The sequence below is a fragment of the Leptomonas pyrrhocoris genome (assembly GCF_001293395.1).
Source record: "Leptomonas pyrrhocoris isolate H10 chromosome Unknown, whole genome shotgun sequence".
Taxonomy (NCBI): domain Eukaryota; phylum Euglenozoa; class Kinetoplastea; order Trypanosomatida; family Trypanosomatidae; genus Leptomonas; species Leptomonas pyrrhocoris.
In genome coordinates, this window is record NW_015438362.1 from 1,381,670 (window position 1) to 1,397,578 (window position 15,909).

The 15,909-nt window shown below is 55.2% G+C and overlaps 8 protein-coding genes across 12 annotated transcripts; all 8 read right to left on the reverse strand.

Moving 5' to 3' along the window:
* Positions 1–1,040: 1,040 nt before the first annotated feature.
* ABB37_04134 (hypothetical protein) lies at positions 1,041–2,494 on the reverse strand (the record flags this gene model as incomplete). The annotated part of the gene is made up of 1 exon (XM_015801705.1): positions 1,041–2,494. The coding sequence occupies exon 1, from the start codon at positions 2,370–2,372 to the stop codon at positions 1,041–1,043; it is 1,332 nt and encodes a 443-aa protein (XP_015660325.1). The 5' UTR covers positions 2,373–2,494.
* Positions 2,495–2,932: 438 nt separating this feature from the next.
* On the reverse strand, positions 2,933–4,846 carry ABB37_04135 (putative ATPase; the record flags this gene model as incomplete). The annotated part of the gene is made up of 1 exon (XM_015801706.1): positions 2,933–4,846. Exon 1 carries the CDS (start codon positions 4,556–4,558, stop codon positions 2,933–2,935), a length of 1,626 nt encoding a protein of 541 aa, XP_015660326.1. The 5' UTR covers positions 4,559–4,846.
* Positions 4,847–5,312: 466 nt separating this feature from the next.
* Positions 5,313–7,591, reverse strand: ABB37_04136 (UFL1 family protein; the record flags this gene model as incomplete). Of its 2 annotated transcripts, none has more annotated exons than XM_015801708.1 (1): positions 5,313–7,591. In XM_015801708.1, exon 1 carries the CDS (start codon positions 7,521–7,523, stop codon positions 5,313–5,315), a length of 2,211 nt encoding a protein of 736 aa, XP_015660328.1. In that variant the 5' UTR covers positions 7,524–7,591. The 2 variants fall into 2 exon arrangements, with proteins under 2 accessions (XP_015660328.1, XP_015660327.1); XM_015801707.1 differs by having other exon boundaries at positions 5,313–7,584.
* Positions 7,592–8,062: 471 nt separating this feature from the next.
* Positions 8,063–8,641, reverse strand: ABB37_04137 (hypothetical protein; the record flags this gene model as incomplete). Of its 4 annotated transcripts, none has more annotated exons than XM_015801712.1 (1): positions 8,063–8,641. In XM_015801712.1, exon 1 carries the CDS (start codon positions 8,531–8,533, stop codon positions 8,063–8,065), a length of 471 nt encoding a protein of 156 aa, XP_015660332.1. In that variant the 5' UTR covers positions 8,534–8,641. The 4 variants fall into 4 exon arrangements, with proteins under 4 accessions (XP_015660332.1, XP_015660331.1, XP_015660330.1 ...); XM_015801711.1 differs by having other exon boundaries at positions 8,063–8,608; XM_015801710.1 differs by having other exon boundaries at positions 8,063–8,604.
* Positions 8,642–9,288: 647 nt separating this feature from the next.
* On the reverse strand, positions 9,289–10,464 carry ABB37_04138 (hypothetical protein; the record flags this gene model as incomplete). Its single annotated transcript, XM_015801713.1, has 1 exon — positions 9,289–10,464. Exon 1 carries the CDS (start codon positions 10,384–10,386, stop codon positions 9,289–9,291), a length of 1,098 nt encoding a protein of 365 aa, XP_015660333.1. The 5' UTR covers positions 10,387–10,464.
* A 712-nt stretch (positions 10,465–11,176) lies between these two features.
* On the reverse strand, positions 11,177–12,761 carry ABB37_04139 (putative mitochondrial amino acid permease aap11ld-like protein (AAT29); the record flags this gene model as incomplete). Its single annotated transcript, XM_015801714.1, has 1 exon — positions 11,177–12,761. Exon 1 carries the CDS (start codon positions 12,620–12,622, stop codon positions 11,177–11,179), a length of 1,446 nt encoding a protein of 481 aa, XP_015660334.1. The 5' UTR covers positions 12,623–12,761.
* A 612-nt stretch (positions 12,762–13,373) lies between these two features.
* On the reverse strand, positions 13,374–14,710 carry ABB37_04140 (putative mitochondrial hypothetical protein; the record flags this gene model as incomplete). Its single annotated transcript, XM_015801715.1, has 1 exon — positions 13,374–14,710. The coding sequence occupies exon 1, from the start codon at positions 14,418–14,420 to the stop codon at positions 13,374–13,376; it is 1,047 nt and encodes a 348-aa protein (XP_015660335.1). The 5' UTR covers positions 14,421–14,710.
* Positions 14,711–15,345: 635 nt separating this feature from the next.
* ABB37_04141 (hypothetical protein) lies at positions 15,346–15,690 on the reverse strand (the record flags this gene model as incomplete). The annotated part of the gene is made up of 1 exon (XM_015801716.1): positions 15,346–15,690. The coding sequence occupies exon 1, from the start codon at positions 15,580–15,582 to the stop codon at positions 15,346–15,348; it is 237 nt and encodes a 78-aa protein (XP_015660336.1). The 5' UTR covers positions 15,583–15,690.
* Positions 15,691–15,909: the final 219 nt, after the last annotated feature.

Here is a 15,909-nt window from a genome sequence, read left to right on the forward strand (position 1 = left end):
TTTCCCTTTTACCGCCCAAAGTCTCTTGCACTTTCACAATCACACGCAATACTACGCACAGAAAAAGCACGCAGAAAGAAAAAACAAAAAACTGTTTAAAAGAGCTTGAAAGTAATGAAAACAGACGAGCACTTTTATAACGGTTAGTTACTGCAGCGTTGGGGTGTTGGCAACGGTGATGTATTTTTAGTATTGTTTATTTAAATAGTGCACACCGTTTAGACGGTGCGTGGAGGGTGAGGAGGCGTGAGGTATTTCCATGTTGGTGCGTGGCAACAGCAACAAGCAAAAAAAAAAGAAGGAGAGATGGGCAACAGAGGACGAGGAGAAAGTTGTCGTGGTACAAACAGAAAGCCGGTGCAGGTGGAAGCGGAGAAGGCGCCATCGGAGAAAAAAGTCAAGAGACGCAATCGGTTGAGTCCTCATTCTCAAAAGCTGCCATGAGAGTACAAAAGGTGGAGCGTGCAGGAAACTGAGAAGGGTAGACGGTTCAGAACAATACGAAAACAAAGAGGAGAAAGGGATGGCCACTCTCCTGATGTACCAAGACGCGTGCACTAGACGGAATTGCGTAGCGGTTAAGAAAACAAGCATCATTCGTACAAATACGAAACAGGGCGCGCTACGTGGAAAATACAATAAAAAGCAGAGCGAGCGCCGGTCAACACAGTTTGCCATCGGTCGGTAAGCAGGGGAAAACCTGAAAATACCCTTAACCAAAAAAAAAGCTTCAGTGAACGCACTTGAAACAGCGTTCTTTTTAGCGAAACCATGCCGTGTGAGTTTCCTTCGGGCGAGGAGCAAGGAAACTGCTCGTTGCAGCCCGCATGGAAAGGAGGAGGAGGGGAGAACAAAGAGAAAGAACTGTGAAGGAGAAAGGAAAACATCGCTGCGATGCACACACATACACACACACACAAGAGAAGAGCGCCAATGCGTTGAAGACACGAAAAGGAATGAGAAAGCACCATGTCAACACGTCACCACCATCCATTTCTTTCCATTGCTTACATAACTGTCAGGCACGCTGCTTCGCGTCCTCAAGTGAAGAGTTTGTTCTCGCTTGATTCACATCGGCAACGAGGGCATTTGCACTCGAAGAGATAATGATCGAGGAGCTGTTGTTGCCGCACCGCGTAGGGCAGCGACGTGTCGATGTAGCTGATCGTGAGCTCCTCGCCGGCCGCAATGTCGCGCAGCGCCACCACCGAAAGCGTCTCGTCGTTGACAGCGGCGTACTGTACGTTCAGATTCGGGTCGCACGAGTGGTTGAAGAGGCAGCCCACGCCGTAGATGCCCTGTCCTCGAGAGCTGTGCGAGAGGTCCGCGGCGTCGGTCAAAGAGCTCGTCTGCAACACGTTATGCTCAAACTCCTTCATGAGGGCTTCGCCGTCTGGTAGGCACGCGACGAGATCGCGGTGCAGGTCGTAGGGCGACGGCGGCGAACGATCCTGGCCGTTCAGCAGCACCGCCCCCAGCAGCTCCGACCACCGCGATGCATTCAAGTAGGATCGCTCCTCATCGCTCATATCGAACAGGCGCTGCAGCAATGCCACGCCCTCCTTGCACATCGCCGCCTTACTGCGTCCTTCCACAGTGTACGCAGCCCTCACCTCTGGGATGGCCATCGGATCTGATTTGCTTGCCTTGACGGCCGCAGCGTGGGCAGCCACCTCCGCAGTAGACGACGCGGCCGTTGGCACGTTGTCGAGTAGCAAATAACTAAAATAAAAGGACGCGAGAGGAGAGCGAATGAGCTGCGCGTAAGGGGCGAAGCCCTCGCTCATGGAGCAGCCGTGCAGGCGGTGCGCACACAACACCTGAGCCACAATGCGGAAGCCCACCATGGCGGTGTCGCTGAAGTCTACGCCGTTCTGCACCCAGTCGTACTGGAGGAATTCACGGCGTGCTGCTTGCTGCTCTGCTGTAAGGCGGCCCGCACAAGAAACCCAGTGAAACTTCTGAGTGGCCGCCTCGCGACAGCGCGCGCTGCAGAACAGATCGGTGCACCCTGTCTCCCTCCAAAGACACGGAACGGCGGACTCCGGCATGTGCAGCTGGTGATGCGGCAGGGCCAGAGCTGCCTTTCTGCAGTGTGCGTTGCGCGCCACCTGCGTCCGAGGTGTCTCGAGTGACTTCAGACAGAAGGCGCACACCTGCACGCCGATGTTGTAGTCATCCATGTTCTGCGAGCAGCACAGCGCCGTCTCCTCATGGACGACGTCGTCTGCCGCGATGGCTCGCGTGGCGCACAGCCCTTTTCCTTTCATCTCATCCGTGAATACCTTCAGGCAGGTCCCGGCGAGCGCCATTGTGTAGAAGTCTTGCGTGTACGTCCACGATGGGCCACCGCGCTGTGCATTCTCCGTCATGACGATCAAAGCACGCCAACGGAAAAAACAGTAGGAAAGGGCAAGGCCCCGTAAAGATGCGGGCTTGCAGTGTGTTGCTGGGCGTCGAGTTGAGTTCACCAGCGTCGCTCCATCACCGCAGCTTGGAAACCGACGGGGGAGAGAAAAGAGGGAGAGGAAAGGCAGAGGAAAAGTGCGAAACGTACATAACTGACGCAAAATAAAGCAAACAACAAAAAGACCTTAATGAGAAGAGGCCTGAAAGATCCCCCAGCGATTCACTCGCCTCGCGGCTCAGGCCATGTAGGTCATGTCCACATACTGCTGTGACGTTGGCCATACATATTGCTCTCAGGGGAACAATAATCCTCATCATAAAGGAGGACGTCATTCACTTTAATGCATATTCGCTGGTGCAACGTGGTCAGCAGAATTGAAAGAAGAAAAAAAGAAAACGAAGGCCACATGTGCTTGGGCATGCGCAGAGCCAAAGAGAAGGAGGTGGGAACGCTGCAAGAACAAACAAACAAAAAGCAGTCATTTTCGTTCTCGTCGCGGTTGCTCCCCCACACACCCGCAAATCACGAACAGACCTTGCGTTGGATATCGGGGTCTACAAACGCCGAAAAGTCAAAATCGGAGACGACAAACTGGCGGTGGTCGCGCAGCAAATAGGAGGCGGAGCCCATCTCATTCAGTCGACTGCGAATACGAGCAAAACTCACAACTTCTTCCTCATTATGGAAGTTGTAGTGCGCCATGTACCCGCTGCGATCGTCTTCGCCCTCACTGTAGTACTCGCCGTCGCTGCCACTGCTACGGATGTTGCTCTTCCCGCCGCCCAACGTGTTGCCGTCGGCGCCATCGCCGATAGCCCGTGCGTCCCGCGCTGCGTACGTGGGGTCCAATAAGTGATTCCACGGCACCACCGATGTAAAAAGCAGTTTCACGTTGTTCTGATACAGCTCGTCGACCAGCACGATGAACTGGTGCGATGCGTTGTAGTTGCCTCTGCCGATGTGCGGCACGTTCGTCACAACAACGGTGTGAAACTGCGACGCGATCAGCTGCATATCAGCGGACGAAAAGCCTTCGCGAGCACCGCAGATGTCGGTGAAGTCGAACATCGCACACCCGCCGCAACGAACAGGAACGATCACGCCGCGGCCGTGGTGCCACAGCATGTCCTCCTTAATCCACTCCACTGCACTATTGCTGTCAAGACGATCATGATGGTTCGTCGTTCGATATCCGTGTTCGATGCGCCGCACCAGTCGCTCCATATTCGCTCGCGAGTTGGGGTGCAAGAAGACCTGGTGATGATGACACTCGTTCGCGTCTTTCAGTCGATAATCGCGAATGTCGCCGCAATCGACGACATTGCAGTACTGATGCAGCACGGGAAGGAACGCGCTGAAGGAAGAGGAGACGTGGCAGAGCTCCTCCGGTCGGCGATTGCTGGTGGTGAGCAGGAACAGACCCTGCCGAAAGGCGTTGGTGAAGAAGGCGGCAAGCAGGGCGGCGTGGGCCACGTCGAAGGTCTGGAACTCATCAAAGCACAAAATCGGCGTCTCCTGCAGCACCTCTTGCACCACGACATCCATCGGGCGAAGCGCACGAAGTGCCTTTCGCTCCGCCGGCAGTTGCACTCTGCGGCGCCGCGCCGTCAGCTCCGCCTCTGCGCAAAAGAGACGATGCTCCAGTTCACTCATGAAAGAGTGCAGGTGGGAGCGGCGCTTGGGGTAGGGGGTGGCGCAGAGGCCAAAGAGGTCCAGTATCATTGTCTTGCCAATGCCCACGTCGCCGCACAGGTACAGGCCGCGCTTCTCCACGACGCCGAGGTTTTCTGCTTCGAGAAAGCCCAGCGTGCGCGTGACGGAGTCCGGAAAGAGTTGGCCGGCACGCTTCATCAGCACCTCCCACACGGTCGATGGAACGGCGCTAATCGACTGGAGCCACCCTTGCCCCGTCTTTCTCTCCGCCGCCACCCACGGCCGCGTAAACGCGGTGACCTTGCCTGCATCCTCTTCGGCGTGGCTCTGCTCAATGAAGCGCAGCAGCGGGGTGCACGACTCAGCCATTCTTCTTTGTCGATCGTCGTGCTCGATGACGCCTTTGTGTGCCAGGTGCTCGTACGCCTCGACCACGGTGCGCTTCGTGGATAGGTGACTGGACCACATGTTCGACCAGCGGCGACTGCACCGCATGCAGTGTCGCCGTCTGTGGAGGCGAAGGATATTAATAATTTAAAAAAAGAGCAAGACGGAGCAAGACAAGCCGCTGAGCGGACGTGGCGAAGGGGGGGGGGGGTGAGACGAGCAGAGTTGAAAGGGGGTGTTAAAATGTGTATAGTCGCAATCGGGTTGTGCGCACACAAAAGGTTGAAAAGCAGGAGAGCAGAGCAAAATATGAAAAGGGAGAGCTGGATGGCCCCGGGCAGCGATGCTTGTCTCCTCTGCCTCGTGGTCGTGCAAGGCGTGGGGCGAGTTCGCATCTCAGAGATAACAATAGCAACGAGTATTGAACAAAGAAAAAACGGACAATTGTTGGTGTCCACAATTTGTTTTTTGAGTGCGGAAGGAGGAAGAGAGAGAGAGCGAGCGACGATGGGAAAGGTATGTGTTTTGTTGTTGTTGTTGTTGTGTTTTGGGGGAGGATGAGAATTCGAAGACAACCCGCTAAAGCAGCATGCTGTTTGCGTTCCCAAAACTTGGAATGAGAGCGAAACGGATTCTCTTACTTGTAGCTCACGTTAGCTGCGGTTGCATGTACAACAACTTCGATAGTCCCTGAGGAAGAAAAACACGATTAACGCTCTCGATAAGTGGACGGTTGACGTGCTGCTCGCCTTTTGATCAGCTGACACGCGAAAGCTCGTGCTTGATAGGTTGCCCTAAAAAGCAACAGAACGTTTTAAAAATAAGGGGGGCTCTTTGCTGCCATCCTTCGTTCTTTCCCCCTCTACGCCATGGCCAGCACGGCCTGGCGCAGTTCCTCCAGCAACGCGGCCCCGGCACTCCCCACCGCGTTGTTCTGCAGGGCGGAAATGACGCTCTCCTTCGCCGGCTCGAGCGTCCTCGGCACCGCTGTCTCCGCCATCAGTCGCGTCACCACGCCGCCGACGGCTTTGCCGGGAATGTCCACGGCGCAGTGAAAGACGAGGTGGATGAGGAGGGTGCAAATCGCAGAGAGCAACCTGCCGTTTGCCGCGGCATCCTCCGACGAGGCAGGAGAACTCCTTGCCTCCTCCACGGCGGCCTCCTTCATCCGTGTGTAGACGTCCCGCTCGACCTTCTTACTCGGCGCGTGGAAGGAAGCCACGGCGATCACGCCGGAGCTGCCCATTTCGCGCAGCGTCTCCAAAAACGGCTCGAGAGACTTGCCCGTCAGCGTGGTGATGATGGGCTGCAGGCTGTTGCGACGACTCTCCGAGAACGGCTGCAGCGCCTTCTTAAGCTGTGCAGGTTGGCTCACGTCACTTAGCGCCACGGCAACTTTATCGCTCAGCTCTGGCGAGTCGAGGCTCTCGTTGCGAATTACCTGACGCGCCAAGTGGTACGCGTGTGTGGCCATGACGTTGCGCACGATGGCCGCAGCGACTTGCTCGTCCAGCTGCGCTACCGCCCATTCCACGCCCTTCGCAAGGATGCCAAGGTCGATCCAGCGAGCAGCCAACTCCTCTTGCAGAGACGCCCGCGACTGCTTCAATTCGGCAGCGGCGCTCTTCGCAGCGGATGCTCCTAACTGCTGCTGGACCACGTCGATCGCGTCGGCCCACATGTCGCTCAGCTCCCGCAGCACCTCCGCATAGCGATCACGCGGCAGCTTCAAAACGGAGGCAATGGTGTCCGCTGCCACCGCGCTGGGATTTAACTTCGACTTGCTCGCAGCTCTGAATGCGGCTGGGAGAGCGGCGTTCACCTTCTCCTCCGCAGCAGGGGAGAGCAATACGCTTTCGGCGACCAACGACACCCTCTCCAGTCCAGGGTAGAGCTCGCGCAGACGCGGCTCCAGCGCCGGCCAGTCTTTCTCCACTTCCACAAACAGCGGCAGCTGCTCCGTCACGTCCACTGCGAGCACCTCGCCCTCCGCGACGCTCTGCACCGCCGGCAAGTTGCTAATAAAGCGATCCGACACGAAGCCGTTCGCCAGGGGGTACCCACAGAGAGGGTGCTCCGCGCTCGCACGCACCAGCGTTCGTCCCACCTCCTTCGCTGCATTGACTGGCTTCCCTCCGCCCTGCCCTTTGCGACGACCGCGGCGGCCATGCGGCGACCCGCTCGAAGTCGGCGACGCGGACGGCGATTCCGGCCCGTCCAACACCGCCTCCGCCGGGTTGTAGTGCTCCACGAGGTACTGACGCGGGTTGTGGATGCCCTGGCGCTGCAGCGGGGCGTACTCGATGTAGCCGTTGGACGCGTACAGGTTTTGCACCTCCGCCGTGCGCTTCGCCTCAAACACACGTGGAACGTAGGTGTGGTAGTTGTCGAAGCTGCCGGGCAGCTCAGTGCGCACCGCTTCCACCACCGTGTCCAGCAGCGGCAAAAAGAGCGCATTGCGCTTGTAGAAGGCGTCCAGCCGCACGGGCTCCTCCGCTGCCAGCAGGCCAGCCCGCACTATCATCCGCTGCAGCTTGACGAACTGTTTTGTGTAGAGGGAGGAGCTCTGCATAACCGCGTCCAGCAGCGCCTTCTCGATCGCCTTTTGGAGCAAATCCTTCGCAAATACGGAGGTAAGCTGGTGCATGGAAGCGAATTGCGTAACGGCCAGCGAGCCCTGCTCTCGCAGCAGGTCGCCCGCTGCCAGCACGATGGAATCAAGGTAGCCCTCCGTCATGAGTTCTCCGCTCTCCAGGATCATGGAGGGGTTCTCCTCCAGCACGCTCGGCAGCACACGCTCAACCTGAAAGGTGTGTACGCTGAGCAGGCCAGGGAGGTCGACGACGTTGAGGCGTCCGCCGTTGGCCACGACCTCGTCCACGATCTCGCGCTTCAGCTCATCCCAAGTGAGGTACTCCTTGGCGTCCGTGGTGAAGAGCAAGTCGACGAGCTTCTTCTGAATCAGCGAGTTCACAATCTCCACCGCATTGCGCTCTGTGATCTGGTTCGACACCTCCTCCCTCTGAAGAGATTGGAACTTCCTCACGAGCTCACTGAGCTCCACGTCGTCCATGGCAGGAAGAAGCTCCGTTCTTTCGCTATTTAAGGAAAGGGAAAAAAAAGGCAGATAGAGCTGTATGCTGGGCGTTGCAACAGAGAAGGGCAGAGCCACCCTCAAAATATAAAGGGAGAGGAAATGAAAGAGTGATGCAGGTCCGTTAAGCGCGACGAAACCTCCGCACACCGGAGACATTCGCCATCTGTGAGTGCACAAGGTTTGTCAAAACGAGAGACCCGTGAAGTTCACGCTGAATCACCTGCTGTTTGACTTTGGCGTGAACGAACGCAGAAAAAAAAGACATTCAAAACCTTCAAAGTGATTCAAGGGTCTCAACAGTGCTCCCTACCTTCCCAGTTCCCAGAGTAAATAGATTCGGCATACGCTGCAGTAGATAATGTAGGGGTATAACGGAGAAAAGAAACATATAATGTGGCTGGATAAGAGAAAGCAATTCACTGGCAAGTTAGAAGCCCTGTTGAGGCTCACACAGGGGGGAGGGAACTCGCTGACAAGCATATTTAAAAAGGGTAGAAAACAAGGAGTAGGAGACCCTACTCGCCCGTCGACAAGACGTGAGTGCCACGTGCGTAGACCGCACCACTGTCTTCATCCTCGAACGAGAAGTCCGTAAAAACAATGTCGTTGGACTGGTGCACCAACCGCGTCACACAGCTGCACTTTGTGTTTTCAAAGACGGCAGACAGGAAACTGATGTCAAAGCTGACAGACTTGACGGGCTTATCCGGGAGGTACGCGCGGACGTGCATTTTAGTGAAGGCATCGGCCAGAGTGGAGATGGCGCCGCCGTGCACCGACTTAAACCCGTTGCGGCAGCCCTGCTCCGGCCTCCAGGGAAAGACGAGCGTCCCCTCCGGTCGCTCGCGAATGAGATCAGGCGAGAAGAGGACGGTGCTGAGGAGGTGGGTGGTGTAGTTCTGCGGGTGGTCCATCACGCGCCGCGCCGCCGCCGTCGCCTGCTGGATGGCGACCGAGTTGAGAGCAAAGCGAGTCGCCTGCATCATGTGTATAAGGCCTTTCGGTAAACGTCAGCACGAAATAATAAAAAAATACGGGGTCTTACGCGTATTGCTGCTGCCTTATCCAATGGAGAACAGATGCGTAAGCACGACTTCACTCGCGAAAACAAGACGTGGGGAAGGAGAGAGCGGAGCGGTGGACTGCCCATGCTAGAACGCACAAGCGAGGATTTTTCTTTTTAGTAAGCACTGCCATTCTTGGTGCGTCGCTCAGATGGGGTGAAACGAGTTGAACCGGAGGAGCTGTTCTTTCTAGCAGCGCAAAACCTCTGTCAAGCAATTTACACAGTGTTAAAGAGCGTGTGGATGTCATTGAAGAGGCATTTGACGTTCAACGATTGAAGTGCATTCGAAGAAGTTCATCTATATATAGTTGTGTGTGTGTGTGTGTGTGTGCGTGTGCGGGTGGGTGGGTGGAAATAGAGACGTCTACTCTTGCGATCAAAAAACTGTACAAAGCGATGCGACATGTCATATCAGAACAACATCAACAAATCCAAACGGAGACCGAACAGGGTTGCACGTCAATGCACGGCGAGGCAGTCCCACAGAAATTGTCCACAAGCTCTTCTCACCCTCTGCGCTCACACGCCTTGAAAAAAGGCTATGAAGTGAAAGGGAAGTTGGTGTGCAGCAAAGTTTCTTTTGGGGCATCAGTTTGATTTGAGAAGTCTCACCCGTCATACAGCACTTCTTTCAAAGAACGACGCAGCTTCACCTCGCAGGCAGCCACACCTCCGTCACTGATGGCTGGCATCTTCGTCCACATCGGCAAAGGAAAACTCGAGGTCTTTCACAATATCCTCGTACGTGTGAGCAAATGTCTGCGGGTTGGAGAGGTCCACAAGAGAGGTGGCCTTACGCCACGCGCGGACTCCCTCGTTGTTGGTGATGCGGGCGGCGATGCACATCGACGTTAACTCGCTTCTCGGCAGGCAGTTTAAATGCAGAAGCCGCTGCGACGCGAGGGGATCGCCGCAGGCTTCGGCATGCAACCGCACGGCCTGCCATGGCACCTTTTCCCCACATTTGGGGCAGTTAAACAATTGCGACAGCAGTTTCGCTGCCTGCATTGTCTGCGATGTGCACGCACCCGCCGCTTTCGGTGTGGACTCGCTGACGTGCACTCGCAGCTCGTCGTAGGTGGAGAAGCCCCAGTAGGTTGCCCCGTACAAGACGAAGATCTCCTCCGACGGTGCGATGTCGCGAATAGCCACGATGAACACGCGACCGGGGTGTGCATCGTACTCCATGAGCTGCGCATTGGCCCGCAAAGGGCCGTCATCGTTGATGAAGGTGGCCAGCGAGAGGTACTCGCCGGTCTTCGTCACGCCGTCTATGAAGGTGCCGCTGGAGCGCACACGCACCACGTAGATGCCCCGCATGGCGCCATTCGAGGCCGCCCGTAAAGAACGGCCACGGTACTCGCACAGAACGCACCCCTGCGGGATACGACGCGTGGATCGCAGAAACAGTCCAAATCCGGCGTGAGGCCCAACGGTGGAGGGTTTCACCTCAAAGAAACGATGTTCCGCGCTTGCTGGGATGTAGCGCACAAGGGAGCTCTTCTCCGTGCAAATGAGCGTCATGCCGAGCCACTGGTACTCACGGCTCACGAGCAAATTCACGTGACACGAGAAACGCATATTGCGGGTGGTGTACCAATCTCTGTCGTACTCAACCAGCTTTCCTTCCTCCATCATGCGCTGACACGCGATGTCGAGCACGTCCTCATCGAAGATGCCGTCGAGCAACAGCGAAATCGATCGAACGTTGAGGGGAACACCGAGGCGGACGCACATGTCCCCGATTACACGCGACAGCACCTCATAAATCATGCATCGACGCGCAAATAAATCCCAACGACGCAAAAAAAAACGCGTATATTTGAGAACAAAATATACGCAAAGCAAGGCTGCGAGATTCGTGAGACAACAAAAAGAGGAGAGAGGGGTTCGGAGAAGAGGAGAGAGGGGGGCAACAGAATAAAGATGAAGTGAATGAAAACGCTCGCAGAAATTCCATCAAAACCATCTGTGTCAACTGACAAAGGATGGAAGATTTGTTGGTCATGTCCAACCCTCATCCATCTGTGGTAAGAAAGAGAGAGAGAGAGCGGCGAGAACACTTTCTTTTTTTTTGCTTGTCTGCGAGCCAGCTGTTTCCGAATGGCTACGAGACCCTCGTGGCGTGGACCCATGGCCACGAAACTTGGAGGGAAAAGGTGCGATCTGTGCAGCGCCCAACTTAATGGAGAACACAAACAGTTCGAATGAGAGCTTGTTTCACCCCTCACGATGTGAGGACAAGCATGGAGGCAGTAGAGCTGACTCGGCTGGAGGTGTACAAGCGGAAGCCGCAAAGAAGGAAAAAGCAGGCGGAGTCCCTCCCACACCCTACGGAGATCCAAAGACACTTTCTTGAGGAGAGAGGGAGAAAACGGTCGGTACTGGGTGCCCCTGGCGGTAGACACCTAGCGAATTTCTACTGCGTCTGCCCAACGTGACCATAGAAAAAAAAAACCGCCCTTTTACGAAACGAAAGAGGATGTATTGGCCAAGACGAATAGAAGAGAAAAAGGGGGAAAAAAAGAAGAGCTAACCACCCAGCCCTGAATGTCTACGTGTTTTAAGAAGAGAAGACAAACGCCATGTAGGTGCCAATGGCGGAGAACAGCAGCCCCATAAAGAGCAGCCCCCACGACAGCAGCGCATCCACCCAACCCGTCAAGTACGTACCGGAGGAGCGCATCTTCATGGCGAACAGCGCCGGGAAGGTCATGGAGAGCGTGGCACTAAACAAGGCACCAAGCACAGACACGACCTTGGCCACATCGGGTAAAAAGATGGCGAGGATACAGCACAGCGCAGACAGCACCACACCGAGTTTCGTACGCGTCCTCTTCGGGATCTTCGTACCGCCACCGCCGGATAGGAACATAAAGGCCGCCAGCCGGCATGGGAAGATGCAGAAGACAAAGGAAACGGCCGCGCTGAAGCAGCACATCAGCTGGCAAACCATCATCAGCAGATCCGTCTCCACATTGTAATTCGACAGAATGTTGCCGTTCGACAGCCTCGGGAAGGTCAGGCTCCCGAGAATACCGAGCGCTACGTAGAAAATCGAAACAACGCCCAGCGCCAGGGACGTCGACACCAAAATCTTGCGGCCTGTCCTGTCGTGCAGATCCTTGATGACCGCCATCACATTCGACTGCACCTCGTAGGAGAACACAAAGATGGGAGCGGAGAACATGTAGGGCAGGGCAACAGCCAGGCGTCCCGTGGAGAAGTCCGTGTTGGCACTCGCGGAGGCGTCCTTCGTAGGGTGTGTCTTTGCGCCACCGGGGACTGTCTGGGGCACAAAAAACCGATAGGCGATGGTGAATATGATGAAGACGGTGAAGATGTTGCTGACGAGGCCCTTCGTGCGCAGCGACGCCAAGCGGGAGTTGAAGGTGAGAGGGGTAATGATGAGCATCGAGGCGATGAGGCAGATAGAGCCGCCGGTGTCGCTGCGCATCCAGTCCGGCAAAAACGATGCCCGTCCTACGAGAACGGGGGTGACGCTGTCTTTGATGAAGTTCAGGTACACCACGGCACAGCCGAAGCTGTAGAAGAAGAGAATGAAACGAATGACCCAGCACCCCTTCGCGCCGAGGAAAAAGCCGGCGACCGTCTCGTAGTCATCCGAGTCTGCGGAGAGGGAGGCGAGGGCGAGAATGCGCACGGACAGGAACGCGACGATGACGCAGAATAGCACACACAGAATTGCAAAGGACCACCCGCCCACCACAAAGGCAAGCGGCAGCGACAGCATCGTTGGTGTGCAGGCCGTCGTGACAAGGCCCAGCGCACCAGACAACACACCATCACCTGGGCAACAGCTCTCCAGCAACGAGCCTCTCATCTCTTCCAGGCTGCTGAAGGTGCGGTTATCGAAGAAGATGCTGCCGTTGCCCGCCGTGCGCCAATCGTGTTCATCGCCGGCGACCGATGCCGCGCCGCCACCGCGTGCCGACCCGCCCCTGATGTCGTCCACGAGGTGTGTTGTCTCTCCCTCCTGGTCTGACATATTTTACCCGTTCTTTATCGTAGAGTGGAGTGATTGAAGGTATGAGAAAGCGAATGGAGAAGCTCGTGATGTGAGCAACGAAAGCAAAAGGCGCAACTCAACGCCAGTAAAACAAAACAGCAGTACCAATGATAACAACTACGGGTACCACCGCAGGGAGAAGAGAACAGGAGCAAAGAAAAAAGAATGAGTGGCACGTCAAACGCATCCGCTTCGCGATCTATACACACGCAAATGCGAGTGCTCGTCGAAGAGCAGGGAGTTTTGAAAAGGGAGGAAATAACGCTTCTTTTCTACGATTTCAGAAACAACAAGAACTCCCAGCACCACAGGCTGCTGTAGACGTTGCAGCGCAGTTTGCGCATCCGCACGATGAAACGTGCTGACGCATGAAAGCTAAGTGTAGAAATCGTAAACATTTTCCAGTCAACACTCCGCAACGAAGCATTGAAATACGTCCAGAGCCAAGACGTCAACGCTGTCTCGCTCAACGTACACGGCGATACCACACCGCATTTGTTTTCCCTTTTTGCATAATAACTTACTATTCCACAAGTGTGGCAAAGCCGAAGTTGCAGTCGTTCGAAGCACTTTACAAAGCAACGAATGTACATGACGGGCAACGCGGCAAAAATGGGCGGAGAAGAGAGACCAGCATCGCCATGGCTGAACGCGCACATCGAGAGTGGAGAGCGTTTCCTGTCGGTATCGCTTTTCTTTTTCCTACTCAATCGCAGTTAGCTTTTGCGGATTAATCGAAAATCGGCTTGCCCTCACGCAGGTCCGCCTTCAGCTGCGCAAACTGCTCAAAGTCCACTCGATTATTCTCGCCGTACTTCTCGATCAAACCCTTCGCCTTCGTGTCCGTCTGCCGCAAACCAATCTCCTTTAGCACCTGCTCAAACTCGGGCAGCTCGATGTACCCGCTGTTGTTGACGTCCCAGCGGTGAAACATCGCGTAGTCGGACTTCTCCGTCGTGTCACCGTCCAGAAAAAGCAGCGGTAGCATGCCGAGGATCAGACCTATCATGATGCCCACCGTACCACCGAGGTGACCCGCCAAGAAAACTCGCCGGTCCTTCATCTGCTCCTCCGTCAGCACCGGCGTGTTGAAGTTCAGTTTCTGCACCGCCTTGTCGATCAGCCCGTGTATCTGCATCCCCAACATGCCTGAGCACACGTTGCCCATGGCAGCGGAGGCGAGCACGGAGCAGTTCAGGTAAAAGCCCAGGCTGCCGTCGATCATGTCGCCCGCCAAAATCATGGTCGCATTGTCGAGAAAACCAAAGCCGACAAACGGTAGGCCGGCCTCGAGGGCAATCATGAAGAGTGCCGCGAAGGGCAGTGCCTTGGACGCCATCACCGTCGTCGTGCTCGCCGTCTGCTTCGCCTCCGTCACACGCTTCTTCTGCTCTTCCTGGCGCCGCTTTAGGGCGATCTCAAACCAGTGGTCGAAGTCCTTCGGTGAAATCTGGCGGTCCTTGTCGGCGTCCGCCTTCTCGACTTCTCGCGCAGCGCTCTCCGTTCCAAACCACTCCATCGCACCGCCGGCCACCACCAAGCGGCGGCGGCTCTGTGGGTCCATGCTGGCCACCACCTCCATCAGAATGCGGGGGTCGTTCTCGATCAAGTGCGCGATGCGCTGCAGCTCTTCGGGGGTGAGAGGGCTGTTCGTCGTGGGCAACGGCGCCGCTGCACCGACGGCAGCCGCGTTGCATACCGGCGACGCTGTGCTGAAAGATCGGCGCAGCAAGGCCGCTGTGGCCGGCAGCGCACGGCAGGGAAGAAAGCACCGCATGAGAGCTAATCAGGTGTCGTTACTTCTGTAGCCGACGGAACGTAGTGAGGAGGGAAAGGAAAGGAGACCGCTCTACTTTTTATTACTGCGATAGTAAGTACTAAGAAGGAAAAACGTCACATCAACTTCGCGACAACAAATCGACACCGCGAAAGAACTGAATGATGTCGCCGAAACAGGTAGTGAACCATGGTCAGCAGTTCTATGGATGCATACGTCAATTCTATAGAGAGCAGAAAGAACAAGAATTATGATGTCTTATCTTGCGGCAGAAGATATTCTTAGTACCCTGTGTGTGGGTGTGTATGTGTGTAAAGAGAAGTTCGTGTTGGGGGGGGGACCAAGAGGATGCAAAGAGTTTCTGGACGAGTGCAGACTGGAAAGGCAGAGACACCTCGAACATAAAAAAAAAGGAAGGGCAAAAAGAGAATCGAAGGGTTGCACCTGGCCGAAAACTCAGCACACAAGCAGTTCCGATTCCTCGGACGATTTGTCACGCATGTGCGCCGATCGTTCGGAGGGCACAAATGCATTTGCTTGCAAAGGCATCGCGATGCGTTTACCTACGCTGAAGACCTCGGCGAGCCATTAAAATGGGCATATATAATTTTTGCCGCGCATTTGCGATTCCCATATCGGTCTAGTGCTTTTGATTGCACTATCATATACCCTTTTCCGCGTGATGCTCGATGTTACTCGCTTACGTTAGTTGCACCACGCACAGCAGCCGCTTACACTACTTTCAACGCTACAACGCCCCCAGCCAGCGTGATAATGGCACTCAACACAGCATTATATCAAAAAAGGAAAATAGCAAATGAGCAAAGCGTTCCTCGTCCCAGAAAGCAGAACATATTCGAAGGGGGAAACCCCCTTTTAGTTGAGACACGCTCCAACATTTAAGGTTGTGAACAGAGATGCAGACTTACGACGATGAAAGATGAGGATCATCCACGTAAATGGGATGCCCGTAGACGGCAACACCGCTTTCGATGCAGGCGGTCAGCTGCTTCACCGCATCTTTGCTGCCGTCTACCTCATACAGCTCGACCAGCTCGTCTGTGAAAACATCAGAGAAAAACTTCATGTAGTCGTCTCGCACCTGCTGCACCGCCGTGACAACGTCGCTGGCTGAGCCTTGCTGCGACGTAACGTCGGTCATCTAGAAGGAGTTGGAACGAAAAGCAAAAGGGGAAAAAAATGTGGAGCCAAAATAGAGGTGACCGCCTGAGATGCCTTCGGCTATCTCACCCTTTCGCATAGAGACCTCTTCATTGGAGTGCGTTGAATGATGAAAACAGAAAGAGTACAAGAAACAGAAGTATCGAGAGAGAGAGAGAAAGTTGATGCATAACACCAAGGAGCGATATCCTGCCAAGGACACGTTGAAAATAGCCAATTTACCTGAGGCAGACCAAAGGCGAAAACGATAACGCAGCTTCACCAAACGAATTCGCCTCTTAGCGACCGTAGAAAGAGGGATTTCGAC